General features: G+C 44.6%; 1 protein-coding gene across 3 annotated transcripts in view; it reads left to right on the top strand.

Annotated features, from left to right (window-relative positions):
• The first annotated feature begins 16,503 nt into the window (after positions 1 to 16,503).
• Positions 16,504 to 24,689, top strand: part of LOC101066115 (prospero homeobox protein 1-like) — a 21,402-nt gene continuing 13,216 nt past the window's right edge. Inside the window, exons 1-5 of one of the 3 annotated variants that reach the window (XM_029840449.1) lie at positions 16,504 to 17,726; positions 19,252 to 19,657; positions 19,813 to 20,166; positions 20,209 to 20,427; positions 20,509 to 21,684. In XM_029840449.1, the coding sequence (XP_029696309.1) occupies positions 19,319 to 19,657; positions 19,813 to 20,166; positions 20,209 to 20,427; positions 20,509 to 21,684 (2,088 nt within the window). In that variant the 5' untranslated portion in view covers positions 16,504 to 17,726; positions 19,252 to 19,318. Of the gene's footprint in view, positions 17,727 to 19,248; positions 19,658 to 19,812; positions 20,428 to 20,508; positions 21,685 to 24,689 lie in introns of all 3 variants that reach the window. The other 2 variants (XM_003966586.3, XM_029840448.1) reach the window with 2 other exon arrangements.

Raw genomic sequence — 24,689 nt, 5'->3', positions numbered from 1 at the left:
CCCCACTCCCGAGACCCTTCAGACCAGGTTTCATGTGAAGATCAAAGGCAAAAACGAACAGGAAAGTGGCCGTATCAAAGGCTACAATAAGAGGAGGAACGGGGGGATGGCGGCATCAAAGAGTGACGGCACGTGCCACCTATTCAACCTGTTTCAGAGGTTTTATTGTGGAATAAATGTTATCGTTTTGTTTAGTTTGGAAGTTGGAAGACTTTTTTCGGCTCTTTGTTAGCGACATCTCTAAACATGAACCTCAACTAACAACAACAGAAGACCCGGCCCATCGGCTCGGCAACGATAAGCTGCTGTGATGACAGCCATGAAAGTTGGGAGGTCTCCACTGATACATTTCTGGTGCACCCTAGCTCTGCCTCCAAATCCTTCACCCTCGAGATGATGCAGTATTAGAAGGATCAGGATCAAAGCTTGAGCTTTTAGAGTTGTATGTTACGCTGAAGTCATTGGTGGGAATTACCAAATTTACACTTCTTGTCAGGTAGCACTTAGCTAATAAACACCTGCCTCACCTAAATCAAAAGCAAGATTTTTACAGGAATAATTTTGCAATCATAAATATCTATTTAAAATGTTGAGATCCTGAGTAAGATTAGCATGATTTTGTTTTTTAACATCTGTACGTAAAGCCCCATCAGCTCCCATCAGTATTCAAGTTGTTTCCCCTCACAGGACTTCTGAGAAAAGGCATTTGTGGGGGTGTTGTGACCTCACCGAGCTGCTAAAGAAGAGAGAACGTTAAATGACAATTATAATTATTTCACCCTCGGTCCACTCACTCGGTCACTCCATCATCCCTCCCAACTTCCCTGCTTTCCATCACTTCTTCTAATTTTTCTCAATTACTCTCTCCTTATGCTCTGTGCGTGCAAGTGTGTGTGTGTGTGTGTGTGAGAGAGAGAGAGAGAGAGAGGGGAGAGAGACCTCCCTGAACTCTGTGGTCATTTATGGAGATTAGCTAAAGTTGGCCTCTTGCGTGACTCATTGGCATGCATTACGCGGAGAACAACAATGCGCTCGCGCATGTCCACAGGATGACCGTCTTAAATCAGAAAAATAGGCACAAATTAAAGGTAAAAGCGCTCTTGATTTTCTTCTTTTCTGTTTGACGAAAAGCCACATTCAGAGTCCCATCCCTCCTTTCTAATGGATTTTTGATTTTTACAGCGCATGCAACACCATCAGCTCATCTTTCTTTCTTTTTTATTAATGACACATTTTATCTTTTCTTTTCCCTCGCTGTTGTTTTTTTTAATCTAAATTGAAGAGGTCTTAAAAGGGCACGCTGTGCACGTTGGTTTTCCATAAAAGTATATGTGAATTTGTTTAGAGTAAAATTACACACAAATAAAGACCCGAAATCCATTTTTTTAAAACATTAGAAGTCGACATTAACAAAAACAAGCTGATAAATTTTGCTTTTGCTTCCTTTTTAGTGGAAGGTTTTATTATTGGATGTCTTATAAAGTTAACAGTCAGTAACAGTCAGAAAGTCAGAAAAGTTCATTTGGTTCAGGAGAAACTGAGTATTAGTTAGCATTAGTTAGCAATCTTACATGAAGAAGGTGTGATATCATCTCTATGAGCCTCACAGTTAATGCTAGCAGCTGCAGCAGGCGGTTTTCTAGGTTAGCTAATGAAGCTAATTGGCTAATTGGTGAGATTTAATCTTTTTCAGCTCCTCATTTGTTTGGGAGAAATGATGTGTCCTGAAGCTGTTGTCATTTTTTGCCAAATTGCATGATTTTGTTGGACCCAAACTCTGGGATGAAGGTCTGCAAACATAAATAATAACACCTGAACGTAGAAAACCCAGCGTAACGATTTATCTCGGTATGTTTTGTTTACCATTTTGTTTACCCAGAGGTTTCGAGTGCTCCCACCTGTTCCACTCTTAATGTGCTGCACCTCTCTTGGCCTTGGCTGAAGAGTTTGTCTCCGTGCAGCACTATATAATTCACCCTCCCCATCTGCTTCAGTTGTACCAGCATCTTTTGGTCCTCACGCCTTTTCCCATTTTCCTTTTCCCTCTCTTCATTGTTGCTGTCCTTCACTCCGGTTCTTTTCACCCCCAGGTGCACCTCCCTCATTCCGTCACGGGTGACATTTGACAGGCATCGAGGTGCAACGGCACAAATTAAATCAAGGGGAGATCCATCCCAGCCCAGCTGCCTGCTTCCTCGCCAAGCCAGAAAATGCCCCATACTGCTACTGTGCCATGGAAGGACTTCCAGGCACAGAAAGGCAGAGCGGCCGACGTAAAATCCCTCTCAATGACCAGATGCTCGCCTCTTCCTGACATATACCTTTGAGTTGCAGAGGGGTGGGTGGGAATCAAAGTGAGTGTGGAAGGTGGGGAAAGGAGGGTTTTGTCTAGGAGAGGCAGGCCAACATGGAAAAAGAGCAATCTTGGTTTTCCTAAAATTATTTGGTGGAAGTCCAATTTTGCCAAGAGAAAACCCTCGAATACAATGTGGATTGGATCTAGATAAAAATGACACTGAATGTAGGTTATGGTTGATTACAGATCTTCACGTTCTCTGGGGTTCACACCTGACATCGTGTCTGATCTAAGGTGGTAAAGTTGCAGAACTGGGTTGACCGCTCCATCCATTGCGTTTATTTCCATGATACATGATTATAATAAACATTATCATAAACTCTGTTTGGGAATGAATGTCAGGAATATTTTGTCACACTGGAGTTGCATAATTGACCAAAAGAGACACATTCATGGCTGGACATGATGCAAGAGAGAAGACTTCCTATGTTCTAATGTTCTGAACAGTGCCCTACTAGGGTGGTTCTCTCGTCCTTCAGGTCACATCGGACACTCATACACTGATACTGACACTGATACATTAAGATTAAAGAAAACCACGAGAACAAACCCGGAAATCATGACTCAACATACTACTAGTGAGCCACTGGCTTTTAGATTGTAAATGAATGGCAAAAAGCATCCAAACTCAATTGATTGCTCCTATTGAAGGGTTAGGTAAGGGTTAGTTTTGATAAGCTGCCAATTCTATGTGTGGAGCACATTCAATCCTCCCAATATTTTAGAACATTCAGTCAATCTCACAGCATCAAATCTACACAGTAGCTACTAATCAATGGCGACTAAAAATAATTCACATATGCAATTTTCTTTGTTCTGATAAAAAGTTCTGATCCCAAGTAAAAGTTGTACACAAATATATATTTGGTTTGGTTTTTTGTTGACATTGGAAGTGGAAGTCATCCATATTGAGATAAGGCCAGGTGCCGCAAAAAGGGGAATTATATTTTAGTTTGTATTTTTTAATTGCTTGTTGACACATAATCACAAAGCTTAGCTTTTCTTTTGTCAAGATGATCTCGTCCATCTTGTGTTATCATAAGATTTTATTTGCATCTCTCTCATATACACGCACAAACACACAAACACACTACAAGTTGCTTACATAAACCCTCTCCAAAGACAGCACTGTTACAAGGTGAAATATTTTCATTAAAGCAAGCAAACAACCCCCCCCTCCCACACACACACACACACACACACACACACACACAGGGACCATAAGCAGCAATTCTAAGTCTCATTAATATGCAGAAGAATTTAATTAAAGGCTATTGATAAGGGTTGTCTGTCTTAAGGACATGTTTGTTTGTGAATATGGAGAAGTGCGTCTGTGGATCTTGAGGACACGCTCGTTATACAGTCATTATACTGCGATGTTCCTGATTCATCAAGTGAGTAGAAAGGGAACACAGACACAACTGCACACACACGCACACGTGCACGTGCACACGCACACTCTGCAGCTGCTGTGGTGGAGGATATGAACAGTGTGTGTTGACAGATTAGATGGGAGTTTTTAATCATCTTCATTAGGTCTAATTGTTATTTGTTGAATGTGTGGCATTTATGAAGTGCAGCGAAACACAAAAGCTTGTAGAGTATTAATTAAAACTCAAGAAGTGTTTTATTGCAAGAATCCGTTAAGAAGCCAGGGATGATCCACGGAGGTTGAAGAGAAGTGCGCCAGCAGATACGCAGCAGGAATTCAGTGCAATTACTACAGAAGCCGATGCTGTCATTGTCCAAAATTGTACAATACGTCACCACACATATGACAATTTTACCGTCCAAATTTGGACTGAGAGCACTTATTAATTGTGAGAACAATTTGCAGCTAATAGGCTCAAATCCAACCCCAGCAAAAAGGTTGGTACAAACTCCAACCTGTGCTTGGTTAGAATATGAGTAGCTGCCATTTGTTGCTCAAAGTGGGACGCAAACGTGACAAAAACCTTATCATTCTTGGTCAAGGTCACAACTGAAGCTTTCAGTACATGAGAGGGTGTGGAGAAAAAAAAGAAAATATTTCTTCCACCACATTATTCACAACGAGGTCTGCGGGTAACAACAGGGCCTGGACTTCACCGGTTGGGATGAGGTTTTCTTTTCTGTGGGTCTGTTTCGCTCATCAGGTGCCTCCTCTACTTCAACACAGGAAAACCTCTTTGACAGATGCCACCAAACTGGAGAAAAAGTGTGGAAATAACCCAGTTCAGATAGATTAAATACATTTTAGCTGTGAATTTTCTTTAGTAACGCTCACTTCCTGCTCTCGTGCTGAGGTGGAAGATTCCACTCACGCTGCCACGCCCCCCCCCCCCCTCCACACCCATCTGATCAGCTTTCATCAGTTTCACCTGTTGCTCCCTCTTGGGCACATTTAAGCCACTGCTGGACATTCATGTCTTGCCAGATTGGCATTGCTTCATGCCTGATTTTCCAGCACATAGTCTGATTGGACTTCTTGGTTTTGACCCTGCCTATCTTGGACTTTTCCTCTACATCTCTGCCCTGGTGAATCTGACAACCTTCTGTTCCCGAATAAGAGTTTTGCTGTGTGTTTATTCGGACTGTTGCCCTCCCGAGACTGTGGTGTGTTTTTTCCATTCCAGGGAGGCCTGTGATTGTGTGCTGTTACCTTCAAGTATTCAATAAAGCTGTTAAAACTGTCCAGAACTGCCGTGTTGCAAGTGGATCCCACCACATACGTGTCAAGTAAACACAACCTTGCCAGCCGCTAGGCTATATTGCAAACAAGTCACTATTGAAAAATGAGTTTATTCTAAAGTGAATGTTGTGTGAAGAAAGTGTTTTTTGACTCTAGCTTCCCACAGACACACACATTTGGACTTCTATTGTGACAAAACTCAGTCCTTGTTCCAAGATGGCCTCACTTCACACAGTGACCTTCCTTTATAATTCAATTCAGTTTATCTTTACTGAAATAACATTTATTACAACCAAAGTTGTGTCCATGCACTTTACAGAAACCCAGGGCCTGACCCCCAACAATCATTGAGGCAGGGAAAAACCTACTTTTTAACAGGAAGAAATCTTGAGCATCACTAGGCTCATGTGGGGAATCCTCCTGCTAATGGCTGGCTGGGTAAAGAAAAAGGAGATTGGAAATGACAGAGGAAAGAGGAGGAGAGAGAGAAGAGGAATCCCTCTAGAGCTGAGTGGGTCAGTAGGATTAGTTGGCAGATCTGCGCACAACTGTGGGGTCAGCAGTACTGATAGAATGATACAGAGGGGCCGAGCAGAGGCCAGAAATGGTTACCAGGAGAGCACAGGGGAACGTGTGGACATAAACATGATATCCAGAGAAGCTAAAACCACCAGAGACCTGACAATCGAGAAAGGAAGTGGTACGAACAGGAATGTTTCTCTTTTCATAGAAAGTCATAGAAGTGCTAGAAACAAATTGATGTTATTTAAGGCACCGACCAACTCAACTCGGCCACAAAGTTGTAACAAGCTAGACAAAGGTCGAGAGTGTTCTTTGACTTTCCGCATTTTTTGCATTACTATTCTATTCATGGTGAACTCACATTGAACATATACTGTAATTTCCGGACTATAAGCAGCTACTTTTTTCCTACACTTTAAACACTGCGGCTTATTCTACGGTGCGGCTTATTTATGTATTTATGTATCGGCCGCTAGGGGCGCTCGATCAGAAAAGGTAAGAGAGACAGGTGGAATATATGTGTCGAGGAAGACGCAAGTTTCATGTAACTTCGTGCTTTGTGTATGAATAAAATTAGCATAAACAGACCCTCATCATGGAAAATTCAAGAAGAAATTTTACCGGTATGTTTTTTTAACCAGCCCTGTTGCTGCTGTGTTACTGCCGCGTCACAGGCACCGTTTGAAAAGAAAAGCAAAGGTAGTGTAGCGTGTTGGGGAGGGTCAGTGTGAGAATTTCCCAGCATGCTTTGTGGCAATGTGTCTGTGGGTTCAGGTTGGTGTTAACCCTGTTTTTGTTCGTTGTTATCTTTTGCAACTTTCAATGTTAGTGTTCTATTTATTGAGTTTTGGTTGTTGATGTATTTAATTACTGTTTTAATTGCTGTTTGCACCTGTACACCATAAGACAGGTTATGTGTGTGATTGAAGACCTCCCTTTGTTGACGTGTCGTCTGTTCAGTGTTTAATAAAGTGGCTCTTTCTACAGTTGAACTGCAGAATAAGCTGGCAGAAGTCTGAGTTCTTCTGCGACCTATGTTTCAATGCGGTATAGACAGCGGCTTTTAATCAGGTGCGCTCTATAGACCAAGAAAAGTTGTTGTTTCCGGTAAGAAGACAATGAGCTTGTTAGCCACCAGTGTTACCTTCTTCTGCTTGCATGTGGCCATGGGCCAAGGTGAGCATTGCTAAATTTACAACCCTGTTCTAAGTATGATAATTAGTCTGAATGGAATAATGCTTCAAACTACAGAATTACATTTCTGAAAGAGGAAGGTTTTAAGTCTAATGTTAACAGTAGATATGGAGTCAGCCTCCCCTAGCTGGACAGGGACATGACAGCTGAATGCTCAGCCAACGCTCCTCTAGATAGGATGGAGATTGTCCGCTCTTACTCTCTGAACAAAACGCTAAGGCGAAAACAAACAAGGCGAAAACAAACAACCTTATCAAAGAACTCAGATATGGTGGGGAGAGCTATCGTTTAGTTTTGTCCCCAATGCCAGTTTATTTGAATGAGGAGAAAGAATAATGACTATCTAAGTGCAGCTGGTAATAGGGCTCGATGGTTTCCATGATCATGGAATTGTCATTGAAATCCCTTTGTTGGTGAACTAAAACGGAAATTTAAATTTGGTGCAGAATATCCTGGAAATTGGTGTGATTTCACTAAAGTTTTTTCCATACAAGCTCTAGAAGAATACTAGGCCCTGTGTCTGAGGAAAATTGCACGGAGGGATGCAGATTTAGGTGGCACATCCGGCATCGTTTTGGTGAACGTGCCCCCCCCCCTTCCAAACGCGGTGAAGCGGCTGCTCACAGCTCTGCCCTCATCGTCAATGAAAAAAAACAAAACAGAAATCCGACGCCTTGTTATGTTCTGCTTAACCTTTTGCACCATGATTTCTGTTTTTTTTCCACTGACGATGTTTATCATTTATGCTTCTGCAGACTGTCATCTTCTTCTCTGCCACCACCTCAGTTTAGATCCCAACGAGCGAGGGGGCAACATTCATTACTTATATTTACAGTCAATTTTTTTCAATTTAATTACAAAGTGTTTGGTTAGCAAAAAGCCCACACAAGACATTGCTTTTAGAATAAATAGCAGGAAAAAATATGATGTTCCATTTGTCATTTCGCTCAAATGGGTCTATGTGGCCAGTGTTTTTGTTTCTTTTAAATTGATAGCGGATGAATTTAGATCCCTCTGGCTACTGATGCTATGCTACTCATAAGCCATGCAGACGCAAAAGCAGGGCAAACAGTTCCCAAGTGACTTTTATGTGGCAGGTAAATTATTGTTTTGTAATTCTAGCATTCTGTTGATTGAAGATGTAAACTTAATAGGGCTCTAGAGTAAGCAGCAGGGGATTGACTGGGGAACCATCTGAGTGTTGGTGTGAAGAGAACTTAAGAGAAGATATCTTTCCTTAGTGTGGGTACGTGGTGATTCTATGTAAATGTACATACCTGGGAGCAACAGGAAGACCTTTGAAGAATAATGTGTTTTAGGGGAGTTATCACCTTTGCCCAAAGGGTACGAAATCACTCAAATCTGTCAATGTAATCATGACAATAAGGGAGACTCAATACATGTTTACCAGGACTGCCAATTTTGGCGTGCCAAGCCAAATTTCCCCAAGAGGATGAATCTCTTGCCTTCCAGGCCAAGCATCAACAAGCCATAAATTCTGCTGATGGGACATTTTGACTGCTCACTGCCACAGGCCCTGTACAAGTCCAACAGTGTTCTAAGGACCCGGTGGTGGAGGCAAAAGCCAGGAGCTAGCTGAAAACTTCTGGTCAACCTTCATCCAACAGTACTTGCCAAGGGCTTGTTGGATGATGGTCCAGACGGCAGACCTCAGCGACTCGCTCTGGACCAGGCGGTTCTAATAGAGAGGATCACCAACTGATGGGCTTTCCTTCAGAATTCAAATGTGCTCAGAATGGACATTAATTTACACTGTACAAACTGTTTTTGTCCATGGATGCCAAACACAGGATAATATACAGTGCTCAGAGCAATTTTGTTTCAATGAAAAATCAATTAGCAATTTTAAAACAAACTATAGAAAGAAGCAAGATAAATGGCCTCACTGATAGCATAAGAATGGAAAGATCCACACTTCAGGGATGCCATCGATCAAAAACCCTCTTTGCACTTCATTTGTAACACAAAATAACATTCTGATGTACGTCGATGATGTTTTACTATATATTACAACCCCCGATCTCCTTGACACATTTGGCACAAATGCAGACAATAAAGTCAATATTCAGAAAACCCAAGTAACAATGTTTTATTATAACCCTTCATCTGAACTCAAAGAATACCAAGTGATTGGTCTCAAAAAGCAACTAAACATATGGGAGTTTGGCTACCGCACTGTCGTAAAGATTTATATCAGAAAAACTATTAAACTGTAAACAAGAATAGTTGTTTCCAAATACTGGTATCTAGCTTATTCGACTAAGATACCAGTCAATGCAAATGGAAATCATCACAACGCCCCACGCTGGCATATGGCCTTGCAACTAAAATCATCACTCAATATTACCATAAACACAAGGGACAGCGTGCATGTCATCTGCACAATAAGTACCGTGCACATCATATATATAAGATGAAAAAAACTGAACAAATTCCGACAAGAGAACAAAGTCCATTTTTGAGCACAGCTCACTCAAACTGTGCAAGTAAAGGTACTGACTGAGTAACTGAGGGATTAGAATATCCAACTGACAAATGGGAAGCGTGAATTTACGTGATTTTTAATTTTGGTAGGTCCGCAACAACAGTTTTGCAAAGACTAACTTTAAGTGAATCCCAATACCAACACAGTGCTCCGACAATCCCTAAATCTGAGTAAACAGGAAGTGACACCATACGTTACCATGAGCAGCAGTCAGACAGGACTGGCAGGTTTCAATGCCTTCCGGTCCTCACTATGTACTATATAAAAGAATAATAATAAAAGAACACAGGCACGATACATCGTGAGGACTCAAGACATTTAACTGACTGACTGCTGCCTGTGGTAACCTATGGTGCTTCTGTCTGGCTGCACTGGAGCAAGTTAACCAGAACAAAAGAAGGCTTTTTTTTTTATAATTACTAATTGTATTTAGTCTATTTTAAAATAAACACAATTCCATGATTAAATTATTAGTTATCTTTTCATGAGGATGACTTTTCTTTGAGTGACAGTTCCTAACCTGACGACACGTCACATAAAATATACCTGTTTCCTCCATTAGCAGGTTAGCTCATATACTGTGTCCAGGTTTCATTAATTTCCTCCTAAATTGTCTCATTTTTACCATGTTGAATGAAAAACAGCTGTTGATTTATGTTCAGACAGATGTGTAAACAGGTACGGGGGGGTGCTGTTGGTGTGCAGCTGTGCATCCGTTTGTGCAAGTTCACAGTCTCTTGGAGTTTCACGTGCTTTAACATTAACAAAACGCCTCATTAACACAAACACACACATGTTTAGCAGGTTCTCCCAGTGGAAAACACACACACACGTTTGCACAAACCTCCGGAGATCCAAAAGAAATCACAGAAGGACAGAAGATGGAAGAACGGGAGGAGGTGGGGCGTGCTGATGGGGGAGGAGACACACCTGTTATTAGCTTTTTGCAGACGTTCGGATGGAAGACGGCAGTGGAAGGAAGGAGGATGATGGCAGAAGGAGATCCTGGGAGAGAACAAGGGGTGTTGTTAGGCATGAATAATGGATGGAGGATCCTTAGAGACCTTGTTAAGACATTAATAATGGATCATACTCATCTGGAGGGATCAGAAGAGAAAAGAGGACCCTCAAGAAAGTTCTGATGATCCATTACTGATGAAGAAATCATTCATGACTATTGTGTTTTGATATGATACAGGTGGTAGGAGACACTAAAACCCTCTTTAAAGGGAACTTGGTGGAAATTTTGTCATCTCACATCTACGTGTGAAATGAGCTGTATGGAAATGACCAGAGAAAACACTTCACATTAAAATCAGATCAAAAAACCAAACGTTTCCAAAAAGTCCAGAGTTCAAGTTGAGTTTAACCGATTTAGACACCAGCAGGAAAATCAAAACTGAGCAAGATAAATAAGACAAGGAGAGAGCAGACACGCACACACACACACACACACACACACACACGCACACGCACACGCACATTTTGTCTCATATTTGTTTCACTCACAGACCAATGAGCAACCTGTCATTTTGCAACATTTTGCATTCTCTCTCTCTCTCTCTCACACAAACACACACACACATACACACACACACACACATGCACACTCTCCGCCACACTCACACAGGCAGTATGGGTTTATAATTACACTAAATGAAGCAGGAGAGGAACAATTGCACAGGCTGCTTCTTTTTAGTTTTTTCAAATTAATAAACAGGCAAACAAACAACATGGGGGGGGGGAGCAGGTCAGACCATGGCCTCAATCTGGATACACCCCCACCTCACCCCTCTTCTTCTCATTACAGATACGACAACATTTCACTTGTTTTGACACTGTGAACTGGAAATGTCTTTCACGTGAATTGGCAAATTTGGGAATCAGTGGTGATTGCCGTTAGCGTTGCTAGCTAAACAGCACCTGGCTTTCTGCCTTCATCTAACATTGCTAAAATATTCACAGGGCTTTAATTTTCTGTCTTGTAAAACTATCCTTCAAAACCATCTGATTTTAACAACAAATGCCTCGCGGTGTACTTGCACTCCTTTTCGGGTTAAAAAACATCTGTTCCCACCAAAATTTTAACAAGGTTTGCATGACCACCATCCACCAGCAGCACCTGAAGTGAAGCTAAATGGAGCGGAGGCTCTACTGGTGCATTTAGTGGTTTTACTGGTGCCGTGATTGCGGGGTGCAGCTCAGGCGGAAATAAGTCTAGTTTGTTTTCGAATGATCAGGCAGCAGGTGGCAAGTTAGTGCGTTGCTTCTTGACCCACATGGAGAAGAGGGGTGGACACGAACAGTGAGCTTTTACTTGTGAAACCTGTGCGGAGAACGATGACGAGAAGTTCCTGAGTCACGTGACAAATGTGTGCTTGCATAGGAGAAGGTGGCTGAATTCAGAAAATCTAGGACGTCTTCCTCTGAAAAAAGTTCTAATCACAAACTGGCTGCCCTCTTCTTCCACCTGGAGCTTTACCTCCACCCTCAGCACATTTAGCTAGAGACCATTTTTCTGACCACGGACTGAGACACAGAATCCTGCTGAAGCTTGAGAGACGCGATCATTAGCGACAGCATTAGATATGTTCCTTCCAGACATGTTTACTTCAGCTCGACTGAGCTTCAGTGTAATTTCCCTCTTACTTCAGCTCGTGTGTCTCCGGCCATGTGTTTCATACTGCCTTATTACTTGACTCTTTTTCTTACCTAAAAGTTCTTTGTCATTGGTTAAATAGGAGAACAGCTCGGCCTTCTATCTGCCCCGAGTGGCTTCTTATGTCGCAAGGGGCAGGAGGTAAAATTCTCTAATTCAATTTCAATTAAAGGAGTGAAGGTTTTAATTGATTTTGTGTTTTGTGTGTGTGTGTGTGTCTGCTTGGGTGTGTGTTTGGCTGACACACAGAGAGATGTCCTACTTTCTCCCGACTTATTATACTCAGCTTCTCTCTATCAGGCCGGCGTGGGGGGGGGGGGGGGGGGGGTTGTCAATCCTGTCATATACTTGATGTGTTGGGAGAAATACAAATCCCATGTTAACAACTTTTATTTACCGTGTTAAAAAAAATGTTGTTCGATGTGATTACATAAAATCTGCTCCAAGGTTAATTCGGCTTTATGTTTCTGTGCTTTTATTGAATAAAACAAGTAAACAAACGGACTGTTTAGGCGACTTCCTGCATCCAAAGCTTACCCTGACACGCTCGAGGCTATCATTATAATACCCCTCGCAAATATGGCAACGTTATTACACTGATCCCCAAAGTGATGGCCGACTCAAAACGACACGGGTCAATGAGTAGACGGCAGAAAAAGGGCTAAACATAAAAGTTTGTTTTAGCTCTTTTTTTGTCTTTTTGTCCTTTGTCTGTACTTGTGCTGGGGCTTTAGACTCTGCGTCTCCTCATCCCTGGGATTCTGGGTTTTGGCTCAACTACAAGGCACTAATGAATGTGTTTCAGGCAAACATGTTGATTTTTGTTTCCATGGGGACCCCGAAACGCCCGGTAGTGTCTCAGAGGCTTCGGTCAGCCGACTGGTGGAAAACACTGCCGCCATTCTCCCACCTTTATTGTCACTTTGTCTCTGGATTTGTGCGTCTACCTCCCTATGTCTTTGTTAGCTTGGTCTTTAAATTTTCTCCAACTGTCGTCGCCCATGACTATTTGTTTTCTGACTTTATACTGCCTGCCGCCTTTTTTCCTTTGTTGTCCTCTACATGTGAAGAGCTGCGATAAATAAAGACAAACAGAGCAGGACGCATGTTTTTGTGTGTTGAGAGATGGACGCCAGCCCTCTGATAGCATTGTTAGCCTCTCAACCTCTCCTCACTCCACTGCACATTCGGCTGAGGGCTTTCTTCTTCTGCTCTCCATCCATCCAGGCTCCTTGCCAGGAAGGCGGCATCGGGGCCAAATCGGGATGGGACAGAGGCGGCGGTGTGGGGATGTAAGGGGGCGTCAGTGCTGGACAACCGGGGATCCGGGCCAAAGCTCCGTACCCAAGACCCTTACTTGCCTGCCAGCCAGCCCACCAAAGGGCCTCGGTGGCTGGGCACAACATCAGGCCAAGAGGGGAGACAGAGGCTGGAGGTCTCAGCAGCAGTAATGGCAATGGGCAGATTAAGACCTTTTTTTAGAATCACCACAATAGAGGAGGTCTACAGCAGGGCGCATGCACGCATGCATGCACGCACGTGTGCGCACGTAGACACACACAAAGACACACAAGCTCTATTCAGGTTAGTCCATCAGAGGCAGAAAAAACATGAATAAATACATGAGCAGTGTGGGGCTCTACAGGACTGATAAAAAGGAAGAAAACATAAATTACAGGGACTGAAAGAAAGAGTCACAAATTGAAAAGAAATGAACAGATGAATAATTTGGATGTTTTGTACGACAGTAATTGTAATGACAGAAAAAAAGAGCCCGATGAATTATGAAAATCCTTCAAGTCCCAGAGTTCAGGAAATGGAATAATTAGGAGAAGTTGAAGAGCCAAATTTGGAAGTAGATGAAAAAAAAGGTTTTGAAACCTTCAGTCAGCATCCAGCGAGGAGACAAAACGGAGAAACCTAGAAACACTTGACGACTCCGGGCTGGTTCTTCTGTTCCCAAGGTTTGTTCCAGACTTACTGGTAATGTTTCTGTTCGTAGAGCTCAACTTTTTCAGCTTTTCCTGCCACATGATATCCAATAATTTGCTTAAGTCAAAACTTCCTGTTTTTGAAGCAGCAGAATGGTTGAGGACGGTCTTTGTACCGCCTGTTAGCTTTGGTGGGGGATAATTTTTAGAAGACTGTGGTGTGTTTCATTTTTCTTTTTCTTTTTAAACACCAATAGCTTAAGAAAATAATGCAGTTGAGTCACGTTCAGTCGTAATAACTCTACAACTGGGATATTCACAATCAGGAACGCTGACACACCCTAAAGGCAACACGAATATTCAAGAGCTACTCATTAAAACAAAGAAGTCATCGACAAACCTCTTGATAAAGTAAATCTTACATTCAAAATTTCCACAAAGCACAAACAAACACAAATGAATATAAAACATGCTTGGCGACACTGTAGAGCTCCAGTTCTTGAAGAACCTGGATAATAAAAAGATATTCTGCTATTTCTGGGATTGTTTGGGTCCAATCCGGATGGAACCCAAAGACCCCTTGAGTTCATCCATTAAACACCTCCTTACTCCAGTAATGTAGGAAAATTCTCCACCTACTTGGACACATTTGCAGCTATTACAAGAGCAGCTGGAGGAAAGAGAAACTGACAAAAGCAGGGAACAATGTCAAAGTTCACAACGTATAAATGAAACCACGAGGATGGTTTGCTTCTCTTTACGTCAGCAAATGTTCGTGTTGTCGACCGCCGCGGAGAGGATCAGGGGCTAATACCTGCAATAAGACCTCTTTGCCTCCACTATATGAGGTAATCCAGGTGTGTGTGTGTGTGCGCGTGCATGTGTGGTGGCTCTCAGAAAGGACCCTGGGACCTTCCTCAACAGTGAGAGCTTTTAGCTCTTCGTCGCTAATGTCCTGAATAATGGCATTTTGATGGAAAGAGTAGGTAAAAAAGAGAAAGTGGGAGAAAAGAGGGGGATGGTGCAGGAAAGACGGGAAAAGAAAGCTCAATGTCCATCTATTTCTCCCTCCAGATCCCATCAGCACCATTATTCTGTCTCCACTTTTTTTTGTCTTCATTATTCCTTTTTGCTCTGTTTTCAGTCTCATGGAGAACCTTTCAGGTGACAGAAATTTCTGCCACCTCTGGTGAAGCAAAAAAAGAGGGGGAATTCTGCTTTTAGCAACATTGAAGAACACGCAGGGTCTCTCGGTTCTGCCACTAGATGGCAGCACAGCAGAAACTCCGGCAGTCGGAGAGTCATACAATAAAGTTTTTAGTTCCAGGGTCGTTCTGCTCTGATGGACGTTCCCCTTTGACTGAGACCTTCGTTCACACTATTCTAGTTGCCATTTGTGGGTTCAACCATTCATGGTTTTAGTTCCGATTCAAACCTCGATCGTCAGAGCTGGAACAGCGACATCTCACCTGTTTTTGGCCTAATCTTAATTTCACTGCCCCCTGTTGGATTGGGGTTATAGTGCAGCTTTCCTTTCGTTTTTACCAAGTACAGAGTTCTCTTTGTTTCAGGTCTACCTGTGGTTCTATGTGAAACTGGCATCTCCTCAAACAGCGTCAGGCTTTAGCTACAAACCAGCCAAGTGCGGCAGTTTCAAAATGGCAGCAGCAAAAGTGTACAGTCGTCAAGTGCTCTTTCTCTCCTCCTCCTCCTTTCTGAGGATGAAGAGTGTCAGCTAAATGTCAGACGTGGCTCCTGCTTGTTTGGATTTGGCTCTTTGGTTAAATCCTGTCATGTAGGCAGTGATTAAACCCTCAGTGCCGGCTAAGGGTCACTCTGGGATGAATCCTGCGGGGACAGTTCACACACACACACACACACACACACACACACACACACACACACACACACACACAAGCGCACACACGCAAGCTCAGGGTGAATGGCCCATCAGGCAGGCTAACACAGAACATCAACAAGTTAAACATTGATACATTTACGCCCCCCATGGTGAAAATGAGCCTGAATCTCAGAAAAAGCACATAATTATGTCAGAAACACAAATAAACCTCATTTCCAGCCTGTTTTATTCTCGCCAATGTCTGTTTTCCATGTCTTTCATCGTGTTGAAAACTAACCGCCTTCTTTCTATTTTCTGTCCATCTTAAAATAATTTAAAGTGCCGTTTTAAACAGTTTCAGTGGACTGATGATCTAAAATCAGCGCTTGCGCCAGAATCAATTTTCTGAATATTGCGATCATCTCGGGCGGCTGCACCGGTGGGTTTTTGAAACTTTTGGAGCCAGGACCCGGGCCTCTGGCTCGGCGAGCATCCTGGGCGCAGCCACCACCTCCAGAGAAAATGTCATCACATTTCACCCTCTTCCCGGACACGCACAGCTGGAGCGCGCTCGTCATGATGCTCAGTCTGGAAGAGAGGCTGCGGTGCGTAAATCCGCGCGCGGATCCTCTCGTGTTGGAGAAATTGCGCTGATGTTTAACAGGATGAATATGGAACAAGGAAAGATGGACTGAAACAAAACCAACTCATAAAAGCAACATTTATTTATCGGCACACATCCTCGTCATTTGTTGCGCGCATATAAAAATATATATATATTAAAAAAAATACATTTTTTAGCAAAATTACGATTATCCCTGAAAGAGTTTTTGTCATATTTAGGCTGGATTTTAAACACAGAAGTCTCTGTACGCACATTTCTCTTGCACTCCTCCATTTTTATCACTTCATACATTTTTATTCGATCTCGCTGTTTGGGTGAGAGTCCTGGAGGGCCGATCCTGCCTTTTTTTAATCAAACAGGCAGTTGTGCTATTGCTGGAATGCGCCTGAACTCAGAACACCGGCACGCGCAAACCGAATCTCGGCTGATCGGAATTTTACAGACAGACAAAAGTGTTTGCATGAAATATAAAATATTAACAGTCAGAATGCGTGTTTCGTCTGAGGCCGAGTGAAATTTTGAATTTAAATTCTCCCCAAATGTTTGGATTTCATTCCTCTGCTAACCCAAATACGACCACTAATAGATTATTTCTCACTTCTGATTTACTTTTTCAGCTTTAATTGATGAAAACGAGCCGGTGGGTCTAATAATCGTACCAATTAAATATTTATTCTTTTTTTACATTGTCGGATACAGGAATATAAAAAGCATTTCGGAGTTTAATAAACCGGCCGCGCTGCAGTTTAAGGCGCGCCCTCAGCAGAACAGTTTAAATCTATTTAACTGTTGGCGGTAAACTAATTTTGCTTTATCTGCTTGAAAATGGTTTCATCTGAGTTTAGCTCAAAGAGAAGAGCAGAAAGCGGCAGAAGTTGAAGTACAGCTAAAACTCGTTGTTTCCCCGGGACTCGGAAGCTTTAACTTGCACCTAACTGTCGGCTTCGCGCTCCGCTCCTGCGCGTCTCCGTCCTTATAAATTGAACCCGCCATCCGCGGCTCTTCTCCCTCATTGGTCAGGTGGGGCCGTTACCTCACTCGCGGGCCAGTGACGCAACGTCTTAGCTTGTCCTTCATGTGCGCCTCTTCTTGCACCTTAGCGAGACTCTTGTCGGCGGTCAGGAGGAGACGGTGCCGGACGGAGCGAGTGCGTTGGAAACTCAACACTTCTCATCCCGGGAGAGGAGCGGCGCACACGAGCAACGTCTATCTCTCTCGCTCTCTCTCCCTCTCTCTCTCCGTGCCTCTCTCTCTCTCTCTTTCTCTCTCTCTCTCTCTGACGCACGCCTTCTCCGTCTCTCTCACGCACACCCGCGTCCGCGCACTCCACGTCCGTTTCCTCTCCGTTGATCTTAACGGCGTGCTCGAATCTGCTTCTTTCTTTCTTCAGCGCGGCCACTTGGAGAAACCCTCGACGGAGAAGTAAGTCTGAACACATTGGTAGTCGAACCTCAGCCGAAACCGTTCGTGCGTGTGTGTGAGTGAATTGTCCCGCAACATCGTTCTGACGCGTCCAGGCGCCTGTGCTCGTTTACCGAAACTACTTTTACTTTGCGCGCACCTTTTGTCAGCATGATTTCATTTTTTGCTTGTTCTTAAACTCGAAGGTGTCATCATTGTTGTGGGTTTTCGTTTGTTTTGCTGCTTTTCTTTGCTTTGAATTGAACTTTTCACACCTGCCACCGTGTGGGCTCCGCTCGCTGCCCACGGAGTGGCTCAGCCGAAAACATTCAGATCAAATCAAAGGATCTCAAACATGGCATCAGTTTACCGTTTTGGCCGTCCAGCTGACCCGACATCTTATCGGAAAGAACTTTAAAATCTACTTTTTGACCGTTTTGTTCTTATTGTTGCAGACTCGCAGAAATGAGATACATTTTATTTTCGTGCGTAAAAGTTGAACTTTCTTCTCTTCATCACTAAACCCTCGCAGCCTGTTTTACTTTTGTCCACGCAGTCTTTTTTAAATCGTGATTTTTTTTTGGGGGGGGGGGAATTCCTCTTACCTGTTTCAAATCTTCCGTGAACTCGGTTTACGACACATGATTAAAAGGGAAATATGAGTGTTTTGTCACAATCATCCACTTCTCATTTCGCTTCCTTGAACCTGTTGTCCACAGCCAGACACTCTCACATCACCTTTTCTGCGTCACCTTAGGACTTTTTTTTAGGCTGGAAAAGTTGAACAAAAATCAACCAACCGTGCAGCTGCTGGAAGCTGACCTCAGACCCGCATTTCAAAACCGTCTGCAGGATCTTTGGACCCCTTGATCTGAACCCTTGCTCTCTTTCTCTCTGTATTTGTGTGTGTGTGTGTGTGTGTGTGTGTGTTGGCCGCTAGTTGGTTCTCCGAGGTTCCCCGTTCTCTTTCCCGTCCTCTGCGTTCTCTCCGGCCCTGAAGTGTTGCGGGACGCTGCTCTAATTTGTCAGATATTTGCTTCCCTGCGCTCCGCACGCAGTTGCAAAACAGATGCAAACGCGAGCGGCGGATGCTTATTTTCATGTGTGAATATATCAGCAGCTTCACGCAGGCTTTCACTGATGGCTATTTTTTTTTGGTTCACATTAAAAGAAGAGGAGAAAGCGGGGCGACCCCTGAGTGGAGGGGGAGAGAGCCGAGTACAAGCGCGGCTTGTTCGACTTCTCTGTGGGAAAATATTATTTTTTATCAGACTGAAACGCGCACGGAAGAAATATTGTCTGAAATATTAACGATATTGTGTGTAACTGATACCCATCAGATTTCTGACAAATGATTTTCTTTTTTTTTTGTGCTTGTGTTTTTTGGGATGAAAAATTATTTTCATCAAGCTCCAGAAAATAATTTTAATGATATTATCCTTTTTATTTAGACCAATTTAGAAAAATAAATTCCAGCCACAGAAATATATAATTTGGCATTGTCCTCGCACTTTTTATGAGTGAATGGTTACATTTTGTCCAGCAGGTGCCTCCTCTCATCCTGAGTGTGCCTGCAAGGACCCCTGGTCATGCCCATTTAGCACCCCTGCGGGATGCCTGATCATGACAGCGCCGCCCTCCTAACCAGACAGACCAAACGCCGACGAGTCGATATAGGGGTGAAAAGGACTGTGGGTAGCGTGATATTCACCCGTGCCAGGGAGACCCTGCTGGACAGCATGAACCAATCACACAGTGTGGATCAGGACGGGGACTGCTCGCTGGTCACCCAGGGTGGCGCCAATGGGGAGAAGTCCAACGTTTTGAGGAAGCTTCTGAAGAGGGCCAACTCATATGAAGAGACCATGATGCCCTTCCCCGGCGCCACCATCATCTCCCAGCTGCTAAAGAACAACATGGGGAAGAATGGAGGGAGTGACTCAGGTTTCCAGGTATGCACACCATATTCTGTTCAGTTCAGTCTCATAGAAGCTGTGACCTTTGCTGGCTGCCGCGATGACAGGAAACGTGTGATTCAGAAAACGTATGAGCACAATTATTTAACGATGACCGATCATCATCATCATCCTCCTCTCTTGCTCTTCAGGGAAGTGGTAATCTGTCCAGTGGTGGATCAGAGATCCAGGCTGAAGATGGATGCAGCAACTCCTCCCGGGAACGCGACAGCCCATCCGACTGCCTCTCCCCCGGGCCTCCTCTTCCTCCTCCACCTTCCTCCTCATCATTCGGGCGTCCTCCCTCGAACCACAACTCCCATGCTGCCCCTCAGCCGCTTTCTATCTCCTCCTTTGACCTGGACAGACTCACAGATGAACACCTCCGTGCCAAGCGTGCGCGTGTCGAGAACATCATCAGAGGCATGAGTCACTCGCCCCTCGTGCGGCCCAATGGCGCTGAGCACGGCCAGGAAGGCGGCGGCGAAAATGAAAACGGCAACGGAGGCAGCAGTGACCGCAGAGGCGACGGCAGCAGCCACGGCATCGGCAGCCATGACCACCGGCGGAGCGACGGCCCCGCCTCTCTTCTGGGGTCCCCGGGTTCACGGGGCGTCGGGGGGAACGCCGGCGAGGTTTACCGGGAGAATAAGAGGAAGCAGCGGCTGCCTCAGCAGCAGCACAGCTTCACCCAGATGGTGTGTTCAAGGCAGGAGCAGCGTCAGGAGGAGAGGCGGCAACTCAAGCTGCAGTTGGAGGACATGCAGGTAGAAACACACAGACACCGACTGTAGTGGTACAAGAATGTCTGGCCTCATCCGGTAACTTCTTCTTCTTCTCTTTTTCAGAAACAACTTCGTCAACTTCAGGAGAAGTTCTACCAAATCTACGACTCCGAAACGGAGGAAGAGGAAGATAATGGGGAGGCCGATCGAGGTCGTGACAGAGAAGAGGACGGAAACTTGTCAGAAGACAGTATCCGCTCCGATGGGCTGGAGGAGCGGCATCGAGACAGGCAGCGGAACGGCCACGACGACCTGTCAGAATTGGACCCAGGCCTGTTTCTGGACCGGGCCAGGGCCCTCCTTCGAGAACAAGCCCTGATAGACAGAGACATGGAGGATATAGACGGCAGGGAGGAGGAGGAGAGAAACGGAGAGAGGGTGATGAAGCGCAGAGGAGGAAAGCAGCTGGCAGAGACGCTGAAGCAGGAGCTGAACTGTGCCGTGTCCCAGGTCGTCGACACTGTCGTCAAAGGGTTTTCGTCCCCAAAGCAGCCTGGCATCCACCATGGCGGCTGCCACACCAGTACACCAGCTGCACCCTCCTCATCCTCCAACTCCTCTTCCTCCTGTCCGCCACCTTATGCGCCCCTCCCCTCTCTCACCCCAGACTCACGCTTTGGAAGCAGCGTGCTGGCCCTCAGTCTGAACAGTGACGGCAGTCCCACGTCCAACTACCACGCCCCCAGTCAGAGACTGCACTGCTTCGGTGACGTCATTGTCCCAAGCCCACTGGATTCCTTCAGTGGTCTGAGTGGTGTGCCAACACCCAATGACCAGACAGAGGCGCTACCCCTGGTGGTCCGCAAGAGTGGGGGAGGTGAGAACACCAACATCTCCTCCTCTCTCCCTCCTCCTCCTCCACCTCCTCACCACCCTTCCCTCCATCCTCCCCTCGCAGCCTCGCTTGGCTTTAGCCCCCCATCCTTTCGGCATCCGTTCCCCCTCCCCCTCATGGGTTACCCCTTTCAGAACCCCCTGGGTGGAGGAGATGGCTACTCTGCAGGGCCCAAGGACCACCATCGTTCTTCTCCCGACTGCATGGACATGACCCGGGAAACTGTGAGCCTCCGAACCAAGATGGCGTCCCTCAATGGGGGTCACCTCATGCACCATCACCACCACCACAGACAGAGCTCTCCGAATCAGCACGGACCGGACGGTTTGTCTCTGTCCCACATCAAGTCTGAGTGCGGAGACCTGCAAGACATGTCCGACATATCACCCTACTCCAGCAACACTGTATCCTTCCACCGTTAACCATATTTAGTGTCTAGTGCAAGCACTGTGAGTTGTTGTTGCTGACAAGTTTCCTAAAACAACATCTTGTCAGTTTCAACATCCATTTTTAAAAAAAAAAACATATTTCCTGTTGTCCAGCTAGCTCCAGCATCTGCGCAATTTTTAAATCCAGTCTTATCTCGATGTCTGTCTTTGCTGTCGATGACAAAAAGTCATAATTATTTAATTCGGTAATTGAATATTTGCTGCGTTCCACTTGTGCACAACACTGCCCTCATAGTCGCCAGAGGGAAAATGTGCCAACAGACACAAAATATAGCTCAATAGCATTATTTCTAATGCCATCAATCACATCGGGGCCACTCACATGCACGAGCACCAAGCAGTGGCCCTTTGATATCGATTAATCTGCATTAATTGTCTCCTCGTCTGACCCCTTTGTTTCCGACCCAAGTGGGGACACATGAAACGGCGCGCAAAAGGGGGAAGATTAAACAGGTTGCACGCTGTTCTCTCAAGTTCTTTTAAGTCTGTGCAGCAGGTCGTGGTGTGTAAAGGTGTAGAGAAGTGGGTCAGAGAGCTCTCACTTTAACACACACGCACACACACACACAGAAGGACAGGGACACGTGCTGGTAGCTTCTCTTTCATCACAAAGACTTTGTACATAAATGCTCAAAGCAAATCATATTTACCTGTGTGTGTGTGTGTGTGTGAAGGCTAGGACCTCACACATAGTAGCTCAAAGCTAATCATGTTTCAAAGAACTGACTGATGAAGCTCTCGTGTATCTCAGGGTTTTTTTAATGTCCACGATCTCTTCTTTAAGGTTCTCCGGTTGTCTTCATTTGTTGGCCTTCGCCCTCAGTTGCTTGGCAGCAACTGTGTGTGCTTTGCTACCTTTCATATCTCTCTCTCTCCCTCTCACACCCACACACACACACACACACACACACACACACACACATATATATATATATATACACACACACACTTTTCACAGGTGTTTGCAGGTACCTGTTTATCTTCTTAGGTTCCTAACCTTTTCATATGAAGAGGGCTTCTACCAGATACACACTTTGACTGGCAAACAAATCGGCATGAACAACAAAGTAAAGGGAAAAATAAGACTTTGAACCTGGCAGCTCGGAACTCCTTGCAGCTGCATTGGTCGTGATCACAGTGTTGCCTTCAAAGCCAATTTAAATGTAAAAGAAAAGAAGGAAATATTTGACACGCCTCTTGATCCCGCTGAGCCGTTTCATTCCGAAATGCTTTTCCATTCATCCAAAGAAGAAAACAAGTCTTTGAAATGGAACATTAGTATTTCAAAGATACTGATCAGCCTTCAACCCCCCCCCCCCACCACCACTGTCGCTCTATAATGGCTAATTAAGTGTGAGAAATTGTTGTTTTCTCATAGAAAATTTGTAGTTTAATAAGAAGAATTTTTAAAAATCCAGCATTTCTAATTAAATTTATAATGTTTCAGTTCACAAACACAAGTGACTGTGACAAAATGCTAACCCTGAACTGCTGCCTAGCATTACAATTTTAATTTACCGCACTTTATTGTCACATTTGCAGCACGCTAAAGGCGGGGTGTGTTTCATTTGGAAATTGGATTAGATAGATGTTTTGTCCAGGCGGTTCCTGTCTATTTTAGCGAGCTCAATCAGGACTGACACAAACATCTCCAGTGGAAGAACATAAAAATGGAGGTTCACTTCTGGCATTTGCTCTCCAACGTTTAAGGCAGGGCGCTAAAACGAGGGCGATGCCTTCGCTGGTCTGCAGGTGACACCACAGGGGCCCTTTATTTATGGAACCACGGTCACTGATTTTATCTGTAAAGTCTAGACCCGCCATCAGCCATTTTCCTGCCGGTCCTGCAGGTTCAGCTAAATTGAGCAGAAACTGAGCAGATTAGACAAATCAGATATTTTTTTATATGCAAATAAAACAATTGAACATCACAAATGACGGGAAATATTCAAATTTGACTGTCATCAGTTCGCTGTTGTGATTTATGATTTTCTGTGGTGTATAAATGGTGAAGCACTGTGACTAGATTAGGACAGACCAGGATTTTTATCATTTACACACACACACACACACACACACACACACACCCTCTGCTTTAGGTCTGTGTATCTTTAATCCTTTGTACAAAGCTGAGCAGATGTCCCCCATTCATTTATGAATTTATCCCCCCCCCCCCACATCCCAATCTATTCGCGTGCACATGTATGCACGCACGCACACACACAGACGCACATAAACACATACACACACCTGGTAGCAAGGTCAAGTTACGGCTGATACAGTGCACCCTCCATGAAACGCACACGCGCACACATACACACACACGACTGTGGTCACAGATGTTGAACAGGATGAACACACTGTGACAGGAAAAAGAGAGGAGTGGAAAAGTTACTTTGTTTATTCACTGACTCATTAGTTACTACAACACACACACGCGCGCACGCACACACACACACACACACACACACACACAGGCAGGCAGTGACAGGTTGCTATGAATGTTAAGCAGTCGATGGTGTTGTTGCGGTGGCCCTGAGGTACCGGCCGCTGCCAACCGATAAATAGCCGATAAATAATACACAACGACCGCCACTTCATGTTTCAGCCCCCAGGAGAACAAACCTGTGATTGTGGCCTCAGCGATCAGCCGCAGCCAACAATCAGATCACTTCTTATAACTGAACCTACTTCTACTACTTCCTGACTTGTTCTGATGGTCTTCACTGCTGTTTCCAGTGTGTGTGTGTGTGTGTGTGTGTGTGTGTGTGTGTGTGTGTGTGTTTTGTTTGCCTGCGCACTAATTGACCTTGCAGGGGGTTTCATTGATTGCCTCATCTTCTCCAATAGATTACAGGGCTGGTAATGTGGTGAGGAAATGGCAGCATGGTGGGGCACAGCTGCTGTCACACACACACAGACACAGCCATAGACATAGACACACGCGCGCACGCACACAC

Source organism: Takifugu rubripes, chromosome 8 (genome assembly GCF_901000725.2).
Source record: "Takifugu rubripes chromosome 8, fTakRub1.2, whole genome shotgun sequence".
Classification (NCBI taxonomy): domain Eukaryota; kingdom Metazoa; phylum Chordata; class Actinopteri; order Tetraodontiformes; family Tetraodontidae; genus Takifugu; species Takifugu rubripes.
This window is presented reverse-complemented; position numbering and strand designations above follow the sequence as displayed.